The following is a 22,372-nucleotide window of genomic DNA, read 5'->3' on the forward strand; positions in this document are numbered from 1 at the left end:
GGTTCAAATTCCAGCTATGCTTCCAGCTTCCTGCTAGTTTGCCCCCTGGGAGGGTCCCTGCCATCTACATGGGAGACCCAGGATGAATTCTGGGCTCTTGGTTTCAGCCTGGCCCAATCCTGGCTGTGGCTGGCATTTGGGGAGTAAATAAACAGATGAGAGATCTCTGTCTGTCTTTGTGTCTCTCTGACTCTTTCTCTGCCGTTCAAATAAATACAAATAAATTAATTTTTAAAATGTACAAATGTCAGTCTTACTGGGTATCTCTGAGATAGCTCAGTAGCAACTCTCTGCTCTTTATTGCGAATTTCTCCACTGGAACTCTTTATATTGCAGTAAATGAAAGGAAATTGATATTTTGCTCACAAGTAATTACAGTATACTCACACCATGATATGTTCTTTCTTCATTAAATCAGTTCATATCCCCACCTTCTGACTGTAAATTCCCAAAAGGAAATTTAGGATTTTTGACTTTCTGAGAACATTTTCTTCCTTCATAGGCACACAGTTGGTGAGCTGGTCAAAAATAAAATATTCAGGGGCCGGCACTGATCAGTGGCTTAGCAGATAAAGCTGCCGCCTGCAGTGCCAGCATCCCACTTGGGCGCCGGTTCAAAACCTGGCTTCTCCACTTCCAGTCCCGCTCTCTACTGTGGCCTGGGAAAGCAGAAGATGGCCCAACTCCTTGGACTCCTGCACCCACGTGAGAAGAAGCTCCTGGCTTCGGATCGGCGCAGCTCCAGCCATTGTGGCCAATTAGGGAGTAAACCAATCAATGGAAGACCTCTCTGCCTCTGCCTCTCCTCACTCTGTGTAGCTCCAACTTTCAAATAAATAAATAAATATTTTAAAAAATAATAAAATATTCAAAGTTCCAAGCTCTCCATAACTCTAAGCATCATTAACAATTGTCCATTTGCCTGATTGTGAGAGTCCATTATAATTTCTTTGTGCCTCACATAAGTAAACCTTCTCAGATTGTAAGATTAATTTATTTATCTGAAACTCCAAGTTACATAGAGAAAGGAGAGGCAGAGAGAGAGAGAGAGAAAGGTCTCGCATCCATTGGTTCACTCCCAGTTAGTCACAGTGGCCGGAGCTGCGCCAGTCCAAAGCCAGGAGCCAGGAGCTTTTTCCAGAAAAAGACCCATATAGTATTGAACCCACCCTTTTTGTGCTAGTAAACTTATCATTTTTCAAAAACAGAGAAAAGTAAAGCTCTTGTGTATCTGACTTTAAATAAATTTGCATCTTATTCTTATTCCTTTTTATAATTTCACTGTCATTTTCAGGGGAAGGTGCTATCAACCTGGCCTTGGCTCAGAACCGAAACCAAGATGTGAGAATGAATGGACCCATGGCAGCCGGAAATTCTGTTAGGATGGAGGCAGGATTTCCCATGGCAGGAGGTCCAGGTGAGACCTCCACTCAATTATATGACATTTTATGATTTCCTTTTTTGATTTTATTTGCTAATTTGTGATCATTCGAATCCTGCAGGATAGGCAGGAGCTTTTGTCATATCCACATCTTTGTTTACTGAATGAAGAAAATGAGACAGGAATCACTCCCAGGAGTCAGGGTCACAGAGCATGAAGCACATAGTCTTTGCAGTTATTAGGTCTTGTGCTTAAAAGTTGATGAGTGCTGAGCCATGCAGCAAACATTTACTGAGTTCCTGTTTTATCACAGGACCTATGCTAAGTGTTGAAAATAGAAATGAATATAACATTTTCCGGCCTCAGGATGTTTATAGGATGGTGAAGGTTGTAGCTTTCCAACTCCCACTTTTTCTGAAATCAAGAATCTGAACTGAGAGTTCATGTGTGCTTATGAGGAATCTGTAGATGTATATAGGAGAATGTGTTTTTATATATTTATAGTTTGGGGGAGTTATAAATTGCTTGCTTTTCTAGTAATCCTAAAGTTTCTCCTTCAGAGATTACAATCAGCGTTCTGTGATTGGCAGAAAGGAAGCAATTTGCCCATGGTCAAGTAGCAGTGGGCTAATAGAACAAGTCTTCTAGCTCCCAGTTCAGTACTCTTTTCGTTACATTAGTGACTTTCAAACAGAAAAGCACAGCTGTAATGGCTGAAGCAGAGTGGGAGCCTGACAGTTTTCCCCATCATTCCCTTCCCTACTGACCAAGCAACTCTTGAAGAAATGAGGGAAATAGAGGAGCTCCATTTATAAGCTGTTGTTCTGACTGGAGCTGACAAGCTGGTCACAGAATTAGAACTAGATTTTTATCCTGGTACTGCCATGCACTGGTTACCTCAAGATAGTTCTGTACCCAACAGAGCAATGATTTCTTTACCTATAAAATTAGATAGTAACACCTAAGGTCTTTTGAGTTTATTCTTGAAGGTAGATGAGTGCTGAACTGCAAACTGAGTATTTCCCACATTCCTGGCAAATCTATGCATGGACCTGTGCTACTGGGTATAGTGGAGTAAAGTACCATATGGATGTAAACTACGCAGCCTGGTATTTTGTACATAAATTTAGTACCCCAAAAAATCCAAGCACTTGTTACTAAGGCAGCTTGATGAGGGAGTTACAGGTGACACTATTGCCACTATTAGAAGGAAGGCTAGAAGCAGAGTAGGAAGAGCCTAGGATGAAAGTTAGGAAATTTGAGTTCTAGTTTCAATTCCAGGCCAAAGGACTTAGTATTTATTGGCCTTAGTTGCCTGTAAAGATCTTTAATTATGTTCTGCGAACAATGGTAGAAATCCTTTCCAGGCTTAAAATATTAGAACTCCACTAAACCAATATCAACACATTAGTTTCAAACTTCTCTTGGACTAGTATTTGACAAATAACAAGCATATTTACTGAGCTTCTATAGGAAGTAAGTGCTAATTATAATGATAAAATTCATTACCAGTATAGGAAACTTAGAAGCTTTAGGTCGAAATCAGGTTAGGTAAGTATTTAATAAAGGACACTGATTGGAATATATGCAATATATTATAATAATATATATAAAATTATAGGAATTATAATATATAATATATAATATATATAAAATAAAATAATATTATATATATAAAATTATAGGAATTATAAATTAATGATGATCTGTAGTCACAGCAACATTTTAACTCCCAGGTAGCTTTCTTTACTGCCAAGCAAATTTTAGGATTACTTTCTTTTTTAGTTATCTATTGGGACTTAAAGAATGCAAACTGTGCCGAGCATAGCAGAGTACCTGGGTTTGAGTTCCAGTCCTGTTCGCAATTCTAGCTTCCTGTTAATGTGCACTCAGGCAGCAGGTGATGGCTCAAGTATTTGGGTCCCTGCCACTCAGGCAGAAGACTTGGATTGAGAGAGTTTCTGACTCTTGGCTTCAGCCTGGCTATACCCTGGCTATGGCAGGCATTTGGGGAGTGAACCAGCAGATAGATGGGAGATCTGTCTGTCTGTCTGTCTCTCTCTGCCTTTCAGATAAATGAAATAAATAAATATTTTTAAAAGAATACAGTATTTAGTATTAGTTTGAACTGAATAGCATCCAACATTGAGTTAAGCCACCACTTGTGGTGCCAGATTGGAGTGCCAATTCAAGTTCCAGCTACTCTGCTTCTAATCTAGCTTCCTGCTAATGTGCCTGGGAAGGCAGCTGAAGGTGATCCAAGTACTTAGGCTTTTGTCGTCACCCATGTGGGAGACCCAGAAGGAGTTCCTGGCTTCTGGCCTTGTCCTGGCCCAGACCTGTCTTTGTGGCTTTTTAGGGAGTAAACCAATAGATGTAAGGTATCTTTCTGTTTCTCTTCCCCTCTTTCTCTCTATTGCTGTGTCTTTCAAATAAATAAATCTTTAAACAAAAAATATTCTAGGGAAAGAGACCTTAAATTCTCTCAAAAACAAAATAAATGATGTTGGAATTATGTAACTAGACCATCTTGAGTTATCAGTTATTCTTAGCACTACTCTCTCTACTTAGCATTGGCAACAGAAATTTAGCTGATAAGTAAAAATCTCTTGCAGTCTAGATATTTGCTCTAGCAGTCAAGATACTGGTTGAGACACCCTTGTCGCATATCAGAGTGCGATTGTTCTATGCCTGGCTTCAGCTCCCACTTCCAGCTTCCTGCCAATGCAGACCTTAGGAGGCAGCAGATGATGACTCAAATACTTGAGTCCCTACCATCCATGCAGGAGACTTGGATTGGGTTCCTTGGTCCTGGATTTGGCCAGATTGTGGGTATTATGGGAATGAACCAGTGGATGGAAACACTCTGGCTATCTAGCTAGCTGTCACATGCTCACTCTCTCTGTCTCTGTCTCTCTGTCTCTCTCTCTCTCTCTCAAGTAAAAATAGTAATAATTTTTTTAAAGATTTATTTGAAAGATAGAGTTACAGGGAGAAAGAGAGAGAGAGGTCTTCCATCCACTGGTTCACTCCCCAGATAGCCGCAGTGGCTGGAGCTGAGCTGATCCAAAACCAGGAGCCAGGAGTTTCTTCCAGGTCTCTCACATGAGTACAGGGGCCATCCTTCACTGCTTTCCCAAGCGAATTAGCAGGGAGCTGGATCAGAAGTGGAGCAGCTAAGACTTGAACCATCACCCATATGGGATGCTGGTGCTGCGGGCCAGGGCTTTAACCCACTGCGCCACAGCACTGGCTCCAATAATAATAATTTCTTAAGATGTCTTTGCAACTAAAACTAATCCATAGTTGTTGTTTTTTTTTTTTTTCATGACCTTACAGAATCTCAGCATCTGTGGGGATGGCATAAATGGTGGGATAGTAGTCATTTAATCAGGGCTTGTCAGCTTCAACAATGTTGATGTTTTTGGCTAATAATTCTTCACCATGGGAGGGTCCATCCTGTATATTATCAGATATTTAATAGCATCCCTGACTTCTGCCCACCAGATGCCAGCAGCACCACTAACCCTTCCCAACAGTTGTGCCAACCAAAAATGTCCCCAGACATTACCAGATATCCACTGAGAGACAAAATTGCCCCTAGATAAGCACCATATATCTAGTCCAGATTTCCATCTCATACTGGAATGCTGGTTATAGTATCACTACAGAGCATGTAATAAAATTTTTGGGACTGGGAAGCTCTTTGTAGACCAAGAAAACCTGTGTCTTATCTTATGAGAACTTTCTTACTGTCTCCCTGCTGTCTGAAAAATGGAGTGGGATTCCTCAGTAACAACTCAAGTTTCAACAGATAAAACATTTATCTAACTGTTCTCTCCAACTACAGAACACTTATAAATGCTGGATAAAATATTAACATTTAAGGCATAGCTGTAAGAAAGCACAAAATCACCAGAGTACAAAAAAAGGGAAAAAGATAAAAAATTTAAACAGCAGTAAACAAATGAGATTCGGGGGAGGGGGCAAAGGATTTGGATTTTAATCACCAGGAAGGGATAAAAGATGAAGTGTTCCTTTGGTTTATATGGAGAAGAACATTAGAATTTAGAATCCTAGGAGCTGGCATTGTGGCTTAGCAGGTAAAAGTGCCGCCTGCAGTGCCAGCATCCCATATGGGTGCCAGTTTGTGTCCCAGCTGCTCTGCTTCCCATCCAGCTCCCTGCTCATGGCCTGGGAAAGCAGCGAAGATGGCCCAAGTGTTTGGAACCCCTGCACCCATGTGAACGAAGCTCCTGGCTTCCGCCTGGTCCAGCCTTGGCCATTGTGGCTATCTGGGGAGTGAAACCAGCAGCTGAAGATGTCTCTCTATCTCTGTCTCTGTCTCTCCCTGTTTCTCTCTGTAACTCTGACTTAAAAAAAAAAAAAAAATCAAACATTCAGGCCAGCCCCAGCTTTTCTTCTAAATTCAGTAACAAGACAAGAATGCATGCTTTCCCAACATGCTACTGAAGCCCTAGCAGACCAGGTAGACAAGAAAAAGAAATAAAAGGTACTCCAATTGGAAGAGAAGAAGTAAAATTATCCCTGTTCATAGGTGATATGATCTTACATGTAGAAAACCCTGAAGATTCCACACACAGAAAACTGTGAAAACGAATAAACAAATTCAGCAAAGTAGGAAGATACAAAGTCAACACACAGAAATTAGTTGCATTTCTATACACTAACAATGCTCATTCTGAAAAGGAAATTAAGTAAACAATTTCATTTACAATAAGATCAAAAGGAATAAAATACTTAGAAATTAAAATAAATAAATAAAAAGCATTCAGAATCCCTCAAAAAGTCAGAATTTTCAATAAAAGGTAGATTAGAAAAATATCAACCTCTGACATAGGAAGACAAATGAGAAACTTATCTATCATGGCCTGAGCTCTAGTTGGGGGTGAGGGAATGGTGGTTGTATAATTGTTTCCCTACTTTCTTGTATGTTGGACATTTAATATGCTAACAAAATGACCCAGCAGCAGCCAGGTTAAGTCATTAACCTTAAGTGGTTCCAGACTGGTGATAACAGATGATGCTGTGGAGGGCACATTCTCAACCCATCATTGCAGACTTCTCATAGTGAACTCCTGTTTATGATTGGGCTGATAATGACAAATTTATGGAATTTAGAATTAGACTGTCTCCACCCAGATTTTAGACAATAGGAGTAACAGAATGTTTAGAATTATCAAGAAAACATGATACTGGCAAAACAGAGAGAGATTTGAGGGGCTGGCGCTGTGGCCAGCAGGTTAATGCCCTGGCCGGAAGTGCCAGCATCCCATATGGGCGCTGGTTCAAAACCCAGCTGCTCCACTTCTGATCCAGCTCTCTGCTATGGCCTGAGAAAGCAGTTGAAGATAGCCCAAGTCTTTGGGCCCCTGCACCCGCGTGGGAGACCCAGAAGAAGCTCTTGGCTCCTGGCTTCAGATTGGCGAAGCTCTGGCCATTGTGGCCAATTGGGGAGTGAACCAGCAGATGGAAGACCTCTCTCTCTCTGCCTCTCCTCTGCGTAACTCTGACTTTCAAATAAATAAATAAATCTTTAAAAAGAGAGAGAGAGAGATTTGAGGGGAATAAAACAGAACTTATATAAATTTAAAAATCATCAAAATAAAATAACTTATTCAGCAATTTAGAAGTAACTGTACTAGAAGGCAAATTTGAGGAAATCAAGAGATATGAAGGATAAAATGAGAAGAAGATAAAGGAATTAGGAAAGGACAATAGTTAAAAAGGAAATGACAGATTTTTCCAGAACTAATTTGAGATACAAATTCTCAGATTCAGAAGCCCAGTAGTCCTGAACATTACAAATAATAATAAACCCACATCTAGATACAATGTTGTAAAACTGCAGAACATGCAAAACAAAGGGAATTTTGAAAGCAGCTCATAAGAAGAGACCAATTATTTACAAAGGAAAGTCTATCAGACCTATAACTGGTTCCTCAGAAGCAGCATTAAAATCCAGAAAACATGAGATAATTGACAGCCTAGAATTTTGAACCTTGCTGTACTGTCAAGAGAGATATGAAATAAAGACCTTTTCTAAGAGACTAAGAGAATTTACCATTAACAGACCCTTGCTAATTCAGCTGCTCAAGGATGTACTTCAGGAGGAAGAAAATTGAACCTAAGATGGAAGAAATAAGATCTAAGAAGGAATGGTGAGCTCAATAATTGGTAAACATGGGGTAGATCTGAATAAACATTGATTCACTTAATAATGATGGTCATGTATCACCTCTACACTTTAAGTCAAGAATGTCTGTAGACATTTTAAAGAAATTAGTAAAATAAAGGAATGTATAATTTCTAAACTAGTAGTGGAGGGAGAGGAAGAATATGATGAAAAAAATCCAGGAAAAATAGGAAAACAACATAGAAAAAGGAAGGTAAATGGAAATTATAGTGACAAAATAAATCAAAATATACCAGAAATCAATAATAAAATTAAATGAATACACTGAAAACTGATGAAAAAGAAATGGAAGCATAGTAATCTCAGGTTTAGCTATATGCTTTTATAAGAAACACATGAAATATAAGAATTCAGAAGATCCAAAGTTAGAAGGATACAAAAAAAGATAAATTGGGGTGTATTAGCCAAGAAAGAGAGGTGTAATGGTATTTTTATCAGGTAAAACAAGCACTAATACACAAAGCATTGCTGAGGATAAATAGGTCCACTGTATGATATAGAAAGAAAAATTCACCAAGAAGTCGACTAAACTTTCATGTATGTAATAACCTATCTTCAAAATATGAAAGAGTTGTATAAATATAAAAAACTTTAGGAGAAATTTTAAAATAGATCTCTTAGTAATTGATGGATCTAGCTTATAAAAGATTAGTAAGTATAAAGTTTGAATAATAATAAAAAAGTATATAATGGACTTACATAGAAAATATGCATTAATAATCCATGAATTCTTAATCTTCTCAAGGATAAATGGAACGTTTAAACAAATTGACCATGAATAATTTAAAAAGCTGATTTCAGTAAACAGCAAATAGTGATATCACAGAGGTCCTATTCTGTGACTCCAGTGCAATTAAATTGATGGCAAACAGACAAACCCTAACAAAAATATCCCATGATTTTGGAAATTTAGAAATATATTTTAAATACCTAATGATTTTAAACAGCAGTCAGGGTTGGCATTTGGTATAGCGATTAAGATACCACTCAGGATATCTGCATCCTCTATTGTGGTCCCTGGGTTCAAGTCCCAGCTTTGCACACAGTTCTAGCTTCTTTCCTACTGATGTTTTTCCTGGGAGGCAGCAAGTGATGGCTGAAGTACTTGGGTCCCTGCCAGCCAAGTAGGAGACCCAAATTGAGTTCTGGGTTCTTGGTTCCAGCCTGGCCCAGCTGTGGCTATTGTGGACATTTGGGTAGTCAGCCAGCTAGTAGGAAGTATCTCTATCTGTCTCTCTCCCTTTCTCCATCTCTTTGCTCATGATGCAAATTAGAAAACATTTGGAATGAAGTAATGAGAATAGTACATATCCAAACTTGGTAGATAAAGCCATACAGTGCTCAAAAGAAAATTTAAGCCCTCATATAGTTATATTAATGATTATTAACTGAAAATTAACAATAAAAAAAAGAATAGCTGAGTAACAAGTTAGAAAAGAAATAATAAATATAAGAACAGAGATCAGTAGGAGCCAGCATTCTAGAGAAGCAGGTATAGCCACCTGCTACAACTCCAACATCCCATATAGGTACCGGTTCAAGTCCTGGCCATTCCACTTCTGATCAAGCTCCCTGCTAATGCACCTGGAAAAGCAGCAGAAGATGGCCCAAATACTTGGGCCCCTGCACCCACATGGGAGACCCAGAAAGAGTTCCTGGTTCCTGGCTTCAGATCAGGTCAGCTCCAGCCATTGCGGCCATTTGGGGAGTGAACCAGTGGATGGAAGACCTCTCTCTCTGTCTCTGTCTCTCTCTATATATATACCTTTCAAATATATAAATTAATTTGTTTTTATTTAAGGTAAACAAATTTCATGTCTTTCATATCTACAGATTTAGGATAGTGATTCTTCCCACCCTTCCTCTTCCTTCCTTTTTTATTCTCTCTCAATTTTTAAAAAGATTTTATTTATTTGAAAGTCAGAATTATACAGAGAGAGGAGAGGCAGAGAGAGAGAGAGAGAGAGGTCTTCCATCTGCTGGTTCACTCCTCAGTTGGCCGCAATGGCCAGAGCTGTGCCAATCTGAAGCCAAGAGCCAAGAGCTTCTTCTGGGTCTCCCACGCAGGTGGGGGGCCCAAGGACTTGGGCCATCTTCTGCTTTCCCAGGCCATAGCAGAGAGCTGGATCGGAAGTGGAGCAGCTGAGTCTAGAACCAGTGCCCATGGGATTCCGGCATGTGGGTGGTGGCTTTACCTGCTATGCCACAGCACCATCCCTGCCCTCTCTTAATTTTTGCAATGATCTGTTTTCAGTTTACTTTATACTCATAATATTAACCCTACACTGAGTGAAGAATTTAACAAATAGTAAGGAGAAAAAAGTGTTCCTTAACAGTAGAAACAAGGGCTATAAACAATAATTGAATTTCAAAATGTCAATGTCACTCCTATACATTACATTGTTGGTACTCAGTTACCACAGATCAGGGAAAGCATATGGTATTTGTCTTTTGGGACTGGCTTATTTCACTAAGTATAATGGTTTCCAGTGCAGCCATTTTGTTGCAAAAGACAGAATTTCATTCTTTTTTACAGTTGAGTAGTATTACATACAATATATATATACCACATTTTCTTTATCCAGTCATCAGTTGATAGACATCTGGGTTGCTTCCATATCTTAGCTATTGTGAATTGAACTGCAATGAACATAGGAGTACAGATAACTCTTTGATATGCTGATTTCATTTCCCTTGGGTAAATTCCTAGGAGTAGGATAGCTGGGTCATATGGTAGTGCTGTTTTCAACTTTCTGAGGTATCTCCATATTGTCTTTCACAATGGCTATTGTACTTTACATTTCTGTCAGCAGTGGATTAGGATACCTTTTTCCCCCCACATCCTCACCAACATTTATTGTTAATTTCTGTATGAAATTCTAACTGGAGTGAGGTGAAACCTCATTGTGGTTTAGATTTGCATTTCCCTGATGGCTGGTGATCCTGAGAATTTTTTCACATGTCTGTTGGCCATTTGAATTTCCTCTTTTGAAAAATGCTTGTTCAAGTCCTTTGCCCATTTCTTAACTGGATTGTGTGTGTTATTGTTGAGTTTCTTGATCTCTTTATAGACTCTTGATATTAATCCTTTATCTGTTGCACAGTTTGCAAATATTTTCTCCTATTCTGTCGGTTGCCTCTTCACTTTGCTGAGTATTTCCTTTGCAGTGCAGAAACTTCTCAGCTTGATGTAATCCCATTTGTCTATTTTGGTTTTGATTGCCTGTGCTTCTGGGGACTTTTCCAGTAAGTCTTGCCTATGCCCATGTCTTACAGAGTTTCCCTAATGTTCTCCTCTAGTAATTTGATGGTGTCAGTTTGTAGATTTAGATCCTTGATCCATTTTGAGTTGATTTTTTTATAAGGTGTAAGGTAGGAGTCTTATTTCATACTTCTGCACATGAATATCCAATTTTCCTGCACCATTTGTTGAAGAGACTCTCCTTTCTCCATGGATTGATTTTAGCTCCTTTGTCAAAGATTAGTTGGATGTAGATATGTGAATTAATTTCTGTAGTTTCTATTCTGTTCCATTGGTATACATGTATATTTTTGTGCCAGACTAGACTGTTTTGGTTATAACTGCCCTGTAGTATGTCTTGGAATCTGATATTGTGATGCCTCAGCTTTGTTTTTATTGCTTAACATTGCTTTAGCTGTTTGGGATCTCCTGTGTTTCCATATGAATTTTAGTGTCCTTTTTTTTCTATATCTGAGGAAAATGTTGTTGGTATTTTGATTGGAATGACACTGAATCTGTAAATTGCTTTTCATAGTACAGACATTTTGATTTTATTAATTCTTCCAATCCATGAACATGGAAGATTTTTCCTTTTTTTTTTTTACTGTCTTCTTTTATTTATTTCCTTAATGTTTGGTAATTTTCATCATAGAGATCTTTTACCTCGTTGGTTAAATTTATTCCAAGGTATTTAATTTTTTTTCTGTAGCTAATGTGAATGGGATTGATTTTAGAAGTTCTTTTTCAGACGTGACATTGTTGGTGTTTACAAAGGCTATTGATTTTTGTGTGTTAATTTTATATCCTGCCACTTTACCAAACTCTTTTATGAGTTCCAATAGTCTGTTAGTGGAGTCTTTTGATTCATGTATGTATAGAATCTTGTCATCTACAAATAGGGATAATTTCATTTCCTCCTTTCCAATTTGTATTCCTTTAATTTCTTTTTCTTGCCTAATGTCTCTGGCTAAAACTCTCAGGACTATGTTGAATAGCAGTAGTGAAAGTGAGCATCTTTGGTTCCGGATCTTAGTGAAAATACCTTCAACTTTTCTCCATTCAGTAAGATGCGGTTGTAGATTTGTCATAAATTGCCTTGATTGTGTTGACAAATCTTCCTTCTATAACCGGTTTGCTTAAGGTTTTTATCATGAAAGGATGTTGTATTTTATCAATGTCTTCTCCGCATTTATTGAGATAATCATACAGTTTTTATTCTTCAGTTTGCTAATGTGATGCATCACATTTTTTGATTTGCATATTTCTATCACTGCATACCAGGGATAAATCCCGCTTGGTCCAGGTGAATGATCTTTCTGAAGTATTTTTGCATCTATGTTCATCAGGGATGTTGGTCTATAGTTCTCTTTCTTTATTGTATCTTTTTCTGGTTTTGGAATTAAGGTGATCCTGGCCTCATAGAAGGACTTTGGGAGGATTCCTTTCCTTTTGGTTGTTTTGAATAGCTTTAGAATAATTGGAATTAGTTCTTCTTCAAAAGTCTGATAGAATTCAGTGAAGTCATCCAGTCCTGATCTTTTCTTTGTTAGGAGGGTCTTTGTTACTGATTCAATCTCCATCTTGGTTATTGGTTTGTTTGGGTTTTCTATATCTTCACGACTTAATTTTGGTTGACTGTATGTGTCCAGGAATATATCCATTTCTTCTAGATTTTCCAGTTTGTTGGCATATACTCTTTGTAGTTATTCCTGATGATTGTTTTTATTTCTGTGACACCTGTTTTTACATTTTCTTCTTCTCTTACTTTATTAATTTGGGTTTTCTCTCTCTCTCTCTCTCTCTCTTTTTTTTTTTTGTTAGTTGGGCCAATGGTGTATCAATTTTGTTTATTTTTTCAAAAAAAAAACAGCTCTTCATTTCACTGACCTTTTCTTTTTTTTGTTTTGATTTTGTTTACTTCTTCTCTAGTTTTATTATTTCTTTCCTCTTACTAATTTTGGGTTTGATTTGTTGTTTTCCTAGGTCCTGGAAATGCGTTGATAACTCATTTATTTTTTGCCTTTCCAATATCTTGATGTAGGCACCAGTTGCTATAAACTTCCCTCTTAACACTGCTTTTGTTGTATCCTATGAGGTTTTTTATAGAATTATTTATTTTATTTGAAAGAGTTACATAGAGAGAGAAAGAGAGGCAGAGAGAGAGAGAAAGAAATCTTCCATCTGCTAGGTCCGCTCCCCAATTTGCCACAACGGCTGGAGCTGTGCCAATCCAAAGACAGGAACCAGAAGCTTCTTCCAGGTCTTCCACGGAGATGCAGGGCCCAAGGACTTGGGCCATCTTTCACTGCCCTCCCAGGCCATAACAGAGAGCTGGATCGGAAGTGGAATGGCTGAGAATGGAACTGGCGTCCATGTGGGATGCTGGCACTGCAGGAGGCAGCTTTATCTGCTATGCCACAGTGCCGGCCCCTCCATAAGTTTTGATACGTTGTATTGTCATCTTCATTTGTTTCCAGAAATTTTATTTCCCTTTTGATTTATTCTATGATCCACTGTTCATTCAGCAGTGGGTTGTTCAGTTCCCATGTGTTTGCATATTTTCCAGAGATTATTAAGTTGTTAATTTCCAGCTTCATTCCACTGTGGTCAGAAAAGATGCATTTTTTTGAATTTGCTGAGACTTGCTTTATAGTCTAGCATATGGTCTATCCTAGAGAAAGTTCCATACACTCATGAAAAGAATATATTCTGCAACTGTGAGATGAAAGATTCTATAGATATGAGGTCCATTTGATTAGCTCTGTTGTTTCTTTGTTGATTTTCTATCTAGTTGATCTGTTCATTGATAAAAGCATGGCATTGAAGCCCCTCATTACTTTTGTATTGGAGTCAATGTATCCCTTTGGATCTATTAACATTTGTTTTAAATAGCCAGGCAATCTGGCATTGGGTGCATGTACATTTATTATAGTCACATTTTCCTGTTAAATTGATCCCTTAATCATTATATAATGTCCTTGTCTCTTTTAACAGTTTTTATATTAAAATCTATTTTGTCTCTTTCTCTTCTCTCTCTGTAACTTTACCTTTCAAATAAGTAAATCTTAAAAAAAAAAAAAAAAAGCAGAGATCAGTAACATATCAGCTGACAAAACAGGAGAACAGAACAACAAAACCAAGATCTATCTTTGAAAGGAAAACAAAAACTGATACAGCTTGTAAACTACAAAGAAAAAAAGAGAGGGAATGCAATGCACAATGTAAAGAATGAAAAGTATACATACTTCAATCTTTTTAAGAGGTAAAGAGAGACAGCGAGTGAATGCCCATCCATTGGTTCACTTCTGAAATGCTTGCAATGACTGTGGCTGGGCCGAACTCAAGAACTAGTAATGGGCCAGCGCTGTGGCGCAGCGGGTAAAGCCACTGCCTGCAGTGCCAGCATCCCCTATGGGCGCCAGTTCAAGTCCCAGCTGCTCCACTTCCCATCCAGCTCTCTGCTATGGCCTGGGAAAGCAGTAGAAGATGGCCCAAGTCCTTGAGCACCTGCACCCACGTGGGAGACCCGGAGGAGACTCCTGGCTCCTGGCCTTGAATTGGCTCAGCTCCAGCCATTGCAGCCAATTGGGGCGTGAACCAGCAGTTGGAGGACATCTCTCTCTCTGCCTCTCCTTCTCGCTCTATGTAACTCTGACTTTCAAATAAATTAATTAAAAAAAAAGAGAGAAAAGAAGAAAAAGAACTGGTAATGCCATCCAGGTCTTTCACATGGATGCGGGAACCCAATTACTTGAGCCATTACCACTGCCTCCCAGGATCTGCATTAGCAGGAAGCTGGAGTCAGAAGCTGCAGCCAGATGTTGAACTCAGGTACCACAAGGTGGGACCTAGGCCTCTTATCCACTGTGCTAAACATATCCCATATATAATTTAAAAGGATAGATTTTATAGTATGTGAATAGCTATGTATGTATTATAGCTCAACAGAATTAAAGGATATTTCATGAATAACTTTATGCTAGGATTTGAAGTATTTGCAAAATTATAATTTAACCAGAACTGATTTCATAAGACAAAAATTGAAAAATCTATAACCACTAAGGAAATTAAAATAAATAGAAATCTGTTTCCCTGTGAAACAGATGGTTTTACTGATAACTTTTACTAAACATTAATAGAATAGATTGTCATACTTTTCCAGAGCATGGAAAAGAAGAGATACTTTCCAGATAATTTTCAGATTGTTTTCATCTTGATGTCAAAATCAAAGACAACAGAAGAGGATAATTATAGACTGTTCTCACTTCTGAACATAGATACTAAATCTAACTTGTCTAACAATAGAAGAAATTAGAAATATGTGGATCAAGAAGATTTCTCACACTACTAGTTGGACTGACGTTGTCTGAGAGCAACTGACCAATATCTAATAATTTTTTTTAATATTTATTTGTTTATTTGAGAGGCAGAATTAGAGAGGTCTTCCATCTGCTGGTTCAGTCCCCAAATGGCTGCAACGGCCAAAGCTGGGACGATCTGAAGCCAGAAGCAAGGAGCTTTTTGTGGATCTCTCATGAGTGTAGTGGCTCAAGCACTTGGACCATCTTCCACTGCTGTCCCAGGTCATTAGCAGGGAGCTGGATTGGAACTGGAACAGCTGAGACTTGAGCCAGGACCCATAAGTGCCACAGGCAGAGGCTTAACCTATTGCACCACAGTGCCAGCCCCAATATCTAATAAAATTAAAGATACTTAGAGGCTGGCATAGTGGCGTAGCCAGTGAAGCCATAGCCTTTGACTTTAGCATCCCACATCAGAGCATCCATTAGAGTCCTTGTCTGCCCTGCTTCCAATCCAGCTGCCTGCTGATGCATTTGGAAAGGCAGTGGAAGATGGCCCAAGTTCTTGGGCCCTGCATCCCATGTGGGAGACCAGGTTGGAGTTCCTGGTTTCTGCCTTTAGCTTTGTCCAGACCTTGCTATTTTAGCCATTTGGGGAGTGAACCCACGGATGGGAAGTCTCTCTCTCTCTCCCTTTTCTTCTGTAAGACCCTCTCCTTCTCTTTCTGTTGCTATGCCTTTCAAGTAAATAAATCTTTTTTAAAAAGTTAAAGATACTGAGGCCAGTTCTTTGGTGTAAAGGATAAAATCGCTGCTTGGAATGCCAGCATCCCATATGGGCACCAGTTTGGGTCCCAACTGCTCCGCTTCTGATCCATCTCCCTGCTATGGCTTGGGAAAGCAGTAGAAAGTGGCCCAAGTCCTTGGGCCCCTGAACCCACGTGGGAGACCTGGAGGAAAGTCTGGCTTCTGGCTTCAGATAGGCCCAGTTCCAGCCATCGCAACCATTTGGGGAGTGACCAGTAGATGGAAGACCTGTCTGTCTCTGCCTCTGCCTCTGCCTCTTTGTAACTTTGCCTTTCAAATAAAATAAATAAATATTTAAAAAAAGAAGTAGATACTTAGACTTTAAAGCATAGTAATTCTACGTATATAATCTAAAGACACTCTCACATGTCCATAGAATTCATGAGAAGTACACAATATTGCAAAAGTAAAAATTTAGAAAAAATAAAACTTAGTGTTTATCAGCAAGGATATGGACATTTGAGTCTAAAAAGTGGAGCACTTATAGCAATCAGAAAGGATAAATCTCAAAAAATAATATTAAGTGGAAAAGGAAACTAAAGAAGGGTATTGTACCATTTCTGCAAAGATTAAAAGCTTATAAGCATTGCTATGCATTTACCTCCATATGCAGAAAAAAGGAATAAACATACATGGTGCTGTTAACCTAAGTTGTAATAAAGAGGAAATGCAACGGGAATGGGAAGGCTTCTAATGTTTCTACACATATATTCAAAGGAGAGTATATTTTTTAGATTTCAAAAAAAAGGTAGATGATGGATATAGAAATTTTCCATCCCTTTTCATATTCTTGAAATATTTCATCTTAAACACAAACTGTGCCAATTCCAGTACTTTATTCTAGGGATTTTTTTTTCTAGGATTAATAAGGATGACCAGCTCTGCCACTGTTATGATACCCCAGGGTGGAAATGTGGGATCTTCCATGATGGCACCAGGCCCCAACCCAGAGCTGCAGCCCAGGACTCCTCGCCCTGCTTCTCAGTCAGGTAATGGCTTTCAGCCTTTGAGGTCTGAGGAGGCTGGAACTTCCTGTGCAGATCATTACAAAATCCAGCTATGTCTGACGCTGAGTTTCTAACTGGGCAACTCAAAAACCACTTTCTCTACAAAATCTATCTTGATTTCATCAAGCTAAATGTTACATTTTCTTCTCAGAATTTCTCATTATTCTCTTCTCAGTTGTACACACAACATTCCTAAAAATGCATGCATAGCCTATTCAGTCCTATGAAGATACTCCATGACAGAAAATTCTATCATCAAATAAATTTAGTAAATACATTATATATTTTTGAATAGCTAAACACACTTTATTAAATGATATTATCAGATTGGGTTAAAAAAAAGAAAATCCAAGTCATGTTGTCAACAGGAAAGCTACTGTAAGTATGAAGAATTATATAAATTGGAGTCACCTTTAATGCCGGCATCCTATATGGGCTCCGGTTCGAGTCCCAGCTGCTCCATTTCTGATCCAGCTCTCTGCTATGGCCTGGGAAAGCAGTAGAAGATGTCTCAAGTGCTTGGGCCCCTGTACCTCCTTAGGAGACCCAGATGAAACTCCAGGCTCTTTGGGAATGAACCAGCAGATAGAAGACTTCTCTCTCTCTTTCTCTGCCTCTGCATCTTTTTAACTCTGCTTTTCAAATAAATAAATAAATCTTTAAAAAATAAGAATTATATAGATTAAAATAAAGAGATGGAGTTGCTGTAGAAAGTTTGGCACTTCTTCAAAAAGTTAAGCAAAATTATCACATGACTCAGAAATTCTACTCCTGAGAGTGTACCCAAGATAATTGAAAATTTATATTCACCCCCCAAAACTCATAAACTTAATTGTACTCTACCCTTCCTCCTTGAGATTCAAAATTAATATGTTAGGGGTAGGAATCAAGTTGCCACTTGGGCGCTGGTACGAGTCCTGGCTCCTCCACTTCCAATCCAGCTTACTGCTAATATACCCAAGTCCTTGGGGCCCCTGCACCCATGTGCCCATGTGGGAGACCCAGATGGAGTTCCATTCTTCTGGCTTCAGCCTGGCCCCAGTCCCAGCTGTCTGAGCCGTTTGGGGAATAAATCAACAGATGAAAGATTTCTCTGTCTCTGTCTCTCCCTCTATCTGTAACTCTGCCTTTCAAATAAATAAATAATAAATCTTAGCTTACAACACTAGTTAACATAGTTCCCTAGAATGTGAATTGAGAAATACTGCTGTCCACACTTTGTTTGGCTCTTATATCCACTATTGAATCATGAGATATTTTTTTTAAGATTTATTTATTTATTTTCAAAGTCAGAGTTAGAGAGATAGATCTTCCATCTGCTTTACTCCCCAGTTGGCCATAACGATCAAGACTGGGCTGGGCTGAATCCAAGAGCCAGGAGCTTCATCCAGATCTCCCACATGGATGTTGGGGCCCAAACACCTGGGCCACCCTTCACTTAAAGATCCAGATCATTAGCAGGAATCTGGTTCAGAAGTGGAGCAGCTGGGACACCAACTGGCGCCCATATGGAATGCCAGTGTTGGAGGCAGTGGTGTTACGCACTGTGCCGTAATTCCGGCCCTAAATCATGAGCTCTTTTTAAGATAGGATTCATCTTTCTATCATCTTGGTGAGTGGCTTTACACATAGAAGGTACTTAGGGATGTTTTGTTGAATGATATCAGCAGATAATAACTCCATATTTATGATTTAAAAATGGCTGCTATTTCTTGGACACAGGTTGTAGTAAGTTAATTATTGTTGTGTTGACTGTCTCCACACAGATGCAATGGATCCACTCCTCTCTGGGCTCCATATGCAGCAGCAAAGTCATCCCTCAGGATCTTTAGCTCCTCCACATCACCCAATGCAGCCTGTCCCTGTGAACAGACAAATGAACCCAGCTAATTTTCCCCAGCTGCAGCAGCAACAGCAGCAGCAGCAGCAGCAACAGCAGCAGCAGCAGCAGCAGCAGCAGCAGCAACAGTTGCAGGCAAGACCCCCACAGCAACATCAGCCACAACAGCCACAGGGAATTCGACCCCAGTTTACTGCCCCAACTCAGGTGCCTGTTCCTCCAGGCTGGAACCAGCTGCCTTCCGGAGCCCTTCAGCCTCCTCCAGCCCAGGGTTCTCTGGGCACAATGACTGCAAACCAAGGGTGGAAGAAGGCTCCCTTGCCTGGCCCAATGCAACAACAACTCCAGGCAAGACCATCATTAGCCACGGTACAGACACCTTCCCACCCTCCCCCTCCATATCCCTTTGGCAGCCAGCAAGCCTCACAAGCCCATACAAACTTTCCTCAGATGAGCAACCCAGGCCAGTTCACAGCTCCTCAGATGAAGGGCTTGCAGGGAGGGCCTTCAAGGGTCCCAACCCCCCTGCAGCAGCCCCACCTCACCAACAAGTCTCCTGCCTCCTCACCCTCCTCCTTCCAGCAGGGATCCCCTGCATCCTCCCCAACGGTTAACCAAACTCAGCAGCAGATGGGACCAAGGCCACCTCAAAATAACCCACTTCCCCAGGGATTTCAGCAGCCTATCAGCTCTCCTGGTCGGAATCCTACGGTTCAACAGGGAAATGTGCCACCTAACTTCATGGTGATGCAGCAGCAACCACCAAACCAGGGGCCACAGAGTTTACATCCAGGCCTAGGAGGTGAGGACACTGAAGCTATTTGTGTTGGTAAATTCTCTGGAGATAGACCTTAGTAGAACTTTAGTTTTTAGAGTTAATGGAGGGAGTGAAATAAGGATGTAATTATTTGGTTTTGTTATATGGTGGCAACACTTGATATAATTTAGTTAACTTGATGCAATATTAACTTGAAAATTATGCAGCTTCTTATTAAGCTAACTCTGGATAAAATTACAGGTAAAAGTCCATATAAAGATGTTCATTTTGTTTTTCAAGTTATTTTTGTTTGATCTTACACTAGTAAATTAAAATGTCCGGAAGAAACATGCATTTTATTAACAACTTAAATTTCTCAGCTGTTGAAAAATTGAGTATGCAATAGAGTGAAAATTTTGCAAAGATAAGCACAGGGTCTTATTGGGGGAAAAGACCCTTCTAGTTATCAATTTTGATAATCCTAGTTAGTAAAATAGTAAGCATGGTATTTGTTAAGTTTGATTAAAATATTAAAGGGGAATAAATTCAGAAATCATTGACTTTTATAGTTTTATAATGCCAATGCCTGCTCCTTAGAGAGGGAATTCCACCAGTTATACCTAAAGGAGATTTATTTATTTATTTTGTAAGGTGCCTCTTGTATGAAGAAAAAGCAATGGAGCTTAATGTGTGAGAGGTAAAACGATTACAGTAAAACTTATCCATCTCCATGTTTATTATTTATTCTTATTAATCATTGATCTAGTGCACATGAATGTGCTTGGAGCTTTTCAGTAAGGTATAGAGAGTTTCAGTAATACTGTCATCTGATAAGCATATCCCCCCCCAAAAGACACCCATTGCCTACCCAGAAAATATCCTTGCATCTTTAGTGCAACATAGCAAAGGCATGTTCCCATGGTTTACTGGTAAAATTAAGTTGCTCATCAGTCTTTTTACTCTCTTGTAATTAATTTTGCTTACATGCAGGCTCTAATATTTGATTCCTAAGAAGTTTTTAGAAAATGTACGAATGTTTCCGCTCCAAACTTCACTGTGCTGGGCATCTGGCCCTGGATCAGTGGAAGCTGGGTAGTCTCTCCGGCAAATGTGATTATGGATTTAATTACAATGAAAGCATGCAAATGGGGACTTGTCACTGCTAAAGAAAGGACAAATGCATATTTGTCTACAAAGAGTTTTTCAGGGCACTGCACATTTGGCCCTTAAGAAAAAACAAACGGAGTAATCTAAGAAAGTTTTAAGTTAGCTTTAGATTGTGATGCTTCCATAGAGCAGATGATACGCTCGCCTAGGTGATCTGGCCACATCAAGGCCTGTGTTGTAAATAATGAGTGGGTTCTGAGATTCTTCTGTTATACATCCTGAAAGTGGGACTTCCTCAAAGGAAGTGATAGTAATAATACTTGAGTAAGATTCTGTTACAGCTTGGCTTCTGGTACCATAGCAAACCTGTGAGAACATAATGATAAATTTAATATAACCTTACTTTGAAGTTCCTATCTACTGTTTCTAATCTCCTGTCTCTTCCAAAGAGATAAGCAAAATATTGGGGGGAAATTTTCCGTGAAGGAGATTGTCATCCTTCCGTCAAAGAAAAAAAAGTCACCTATTCTAATATCAGGACCCAGCTCTGTTTTACGGTCTAGCATATCAATTTCTTTGGATATGAGCGAATTCAGCATATTCCTTCGGTGCCTATGTGAACGTATGTAAAAGTTGTGGGGTCTGTTGTATTATAGAGAAAAGTGAGCCCTCAAACCTTGCTGTGGCGTGGCCTCAGATCACATTTAGGGAGCAAATTGCCATCTTTTCCTTGGCATGTTCTAAGTGTAAATTTTTTAGTATTTCTTTTTCATTTTGACAATGCTCATGTAAGAGATTGTGTTGATTTTTTTAACCATCTTTCCCAACCTTATTATTAAAGATCTACCAGTGTGACAGAGAGAGCTAAGCCAGTGGAGACTTCATGCAGCTCATCCTTCCTTATTCATTCCATATCTAAGCAAGAGTATAAATTTGCTAGGTAACTGCCTTACTCATTGTTTTCTATTAAGGAATGCCTAAACGCCTCCCACCTGGCTTCTCAGCAGGACAGGCCAATCCGAACTTTATGCAAGGTCAGGTGCCTTCCACCACAGCAGCCACCCCTGGGAATTCCGGAGCCCCTCAGCTGCAAGCAAATCAAAATGTGCAGCATGCAGGTTGGTTCTCTGGGACTCACTCACTCAGCAGTTATTGAGCGTTGTGTGGTAGATACCTTCTAGGTCACAGGTGTACACCAATAACTAAGTCCTTGTTGCTTCTTGTAATTCCAGAATCATAAATAATTATTCTTTCAGGACAATAACTGAAATGTGGAGAGTAAGTAAAATGTCTAGGAGCCTAGACACATGTAAGAAGAAATGAAATGAGTTGGAGCAGGGGTCAGCAATTTTTCTTTTCTATAAAGGTCCCAATAATAAATATTTTAGGCTTTGCAGGTTATATGGTTTCTTTCACAACTACTCATCTCTTGTTGTAGCACAAAGTAGCTATAGATGATACATAGACTTGGCAGTGTTCTAAATACTTATGTACAAACTAGACAGTGACCTATTTTGCCCTTGTGTGATGTCCAGACCCAAGTTAGAACTTGCTAAGTAATAAAAGGGCAAAAGATGTTTTTGGCAAAGGAAATTGTAGATAAAAAGACTTATAAGCACATAGTTGTTTGAACAACTGCAACTTTTAAAATCTCTATGTGGTGTTAATTTTGTGTATTCTGTATCAGAATTCTGGTGTACACTGTGGTATTTTT

At 39.3% G+C, this 22,372-nt stretch overlaps 1 protein-coding gene and 1 long non-coding RNA gene across 26 annotated transcripts in view; one reads left to right on the forward strand and one right to left on the reverse strand.

The window, feature by feature from the left end:
• LOC108176605 (uncharacterized) overlaps positions 1 to 7,066 on the reverse strand; it is a 46,847-nt gene extending 39,781 nt beyond the window's left edge. Inside the window, exon 1 of the long non-coding RNA XR_001793258.3 lies at positions 6,394 to 7,066. This is a non-coding gene — a long non-coding RNA (uncharacterized lncRNA). The remainder of the gene's footprint in view (positions 1 to 6,393) is intronic.
• The window catches only part of NCOA6 (nuclear receptor coactivator 6), a 104,188-nt gene that overhangs the window by 41,039 nt on the left and 40,777 nt on the right, over positions 1 to 22,372 (forward strand). For 15 of the 25 annotated variants that reach the window (XR_011379932.1, XR_011379934.1, XR_011379935.1 and 12 more), the window contains 4 exons: positions 1,295 to 1,417; positions 16,808 to 16,936; positions 18,721 to 19,596; positions 21,630 to 21,776. Coding sequence is in view for 20 of the 25 variants with exons in the window: in XM_051846159.2 (XP_051702119.1) it covers positions 1,295 to 1,417; positions 16,808 to 16,936; positions 18,721 to 19,596; positions 21,630 to 21,776 (1,275 nt within the window). In the remaining 5 variants the exon portion in view is untranslated. Of the gene's footprint in view, positions 1 to 1,294; positions 1,418 to 7,475; positions 7,564 to 16,807; positions 16,937 to 18,720; positions 19,597 to 21,629; positions 21,777 to 22,372 lie in introns of those variants that run through there. The other 10 variants (XR_011379933.1, XM_070051909.1, XM_008256074.4 and 7 more) reach the window with 5 other exon arrangements.

The sequence above is a fragment of the Oryctolagus cuniculus genome, chromosome 11 (genome assembly GCF_964237555.1).
Source record: "Oryctolagus cuniculus chromosome 11, mOryCun1.1, whole genome shotgun sequence".
In the NCBI taxonomy this organism is placed as follows: Eukaryota; Metazoa; Chordata; class Mammalia; order Lagomorpha; family Leporidae; genus Oryctolagus; species Oryctolagus cuniculus.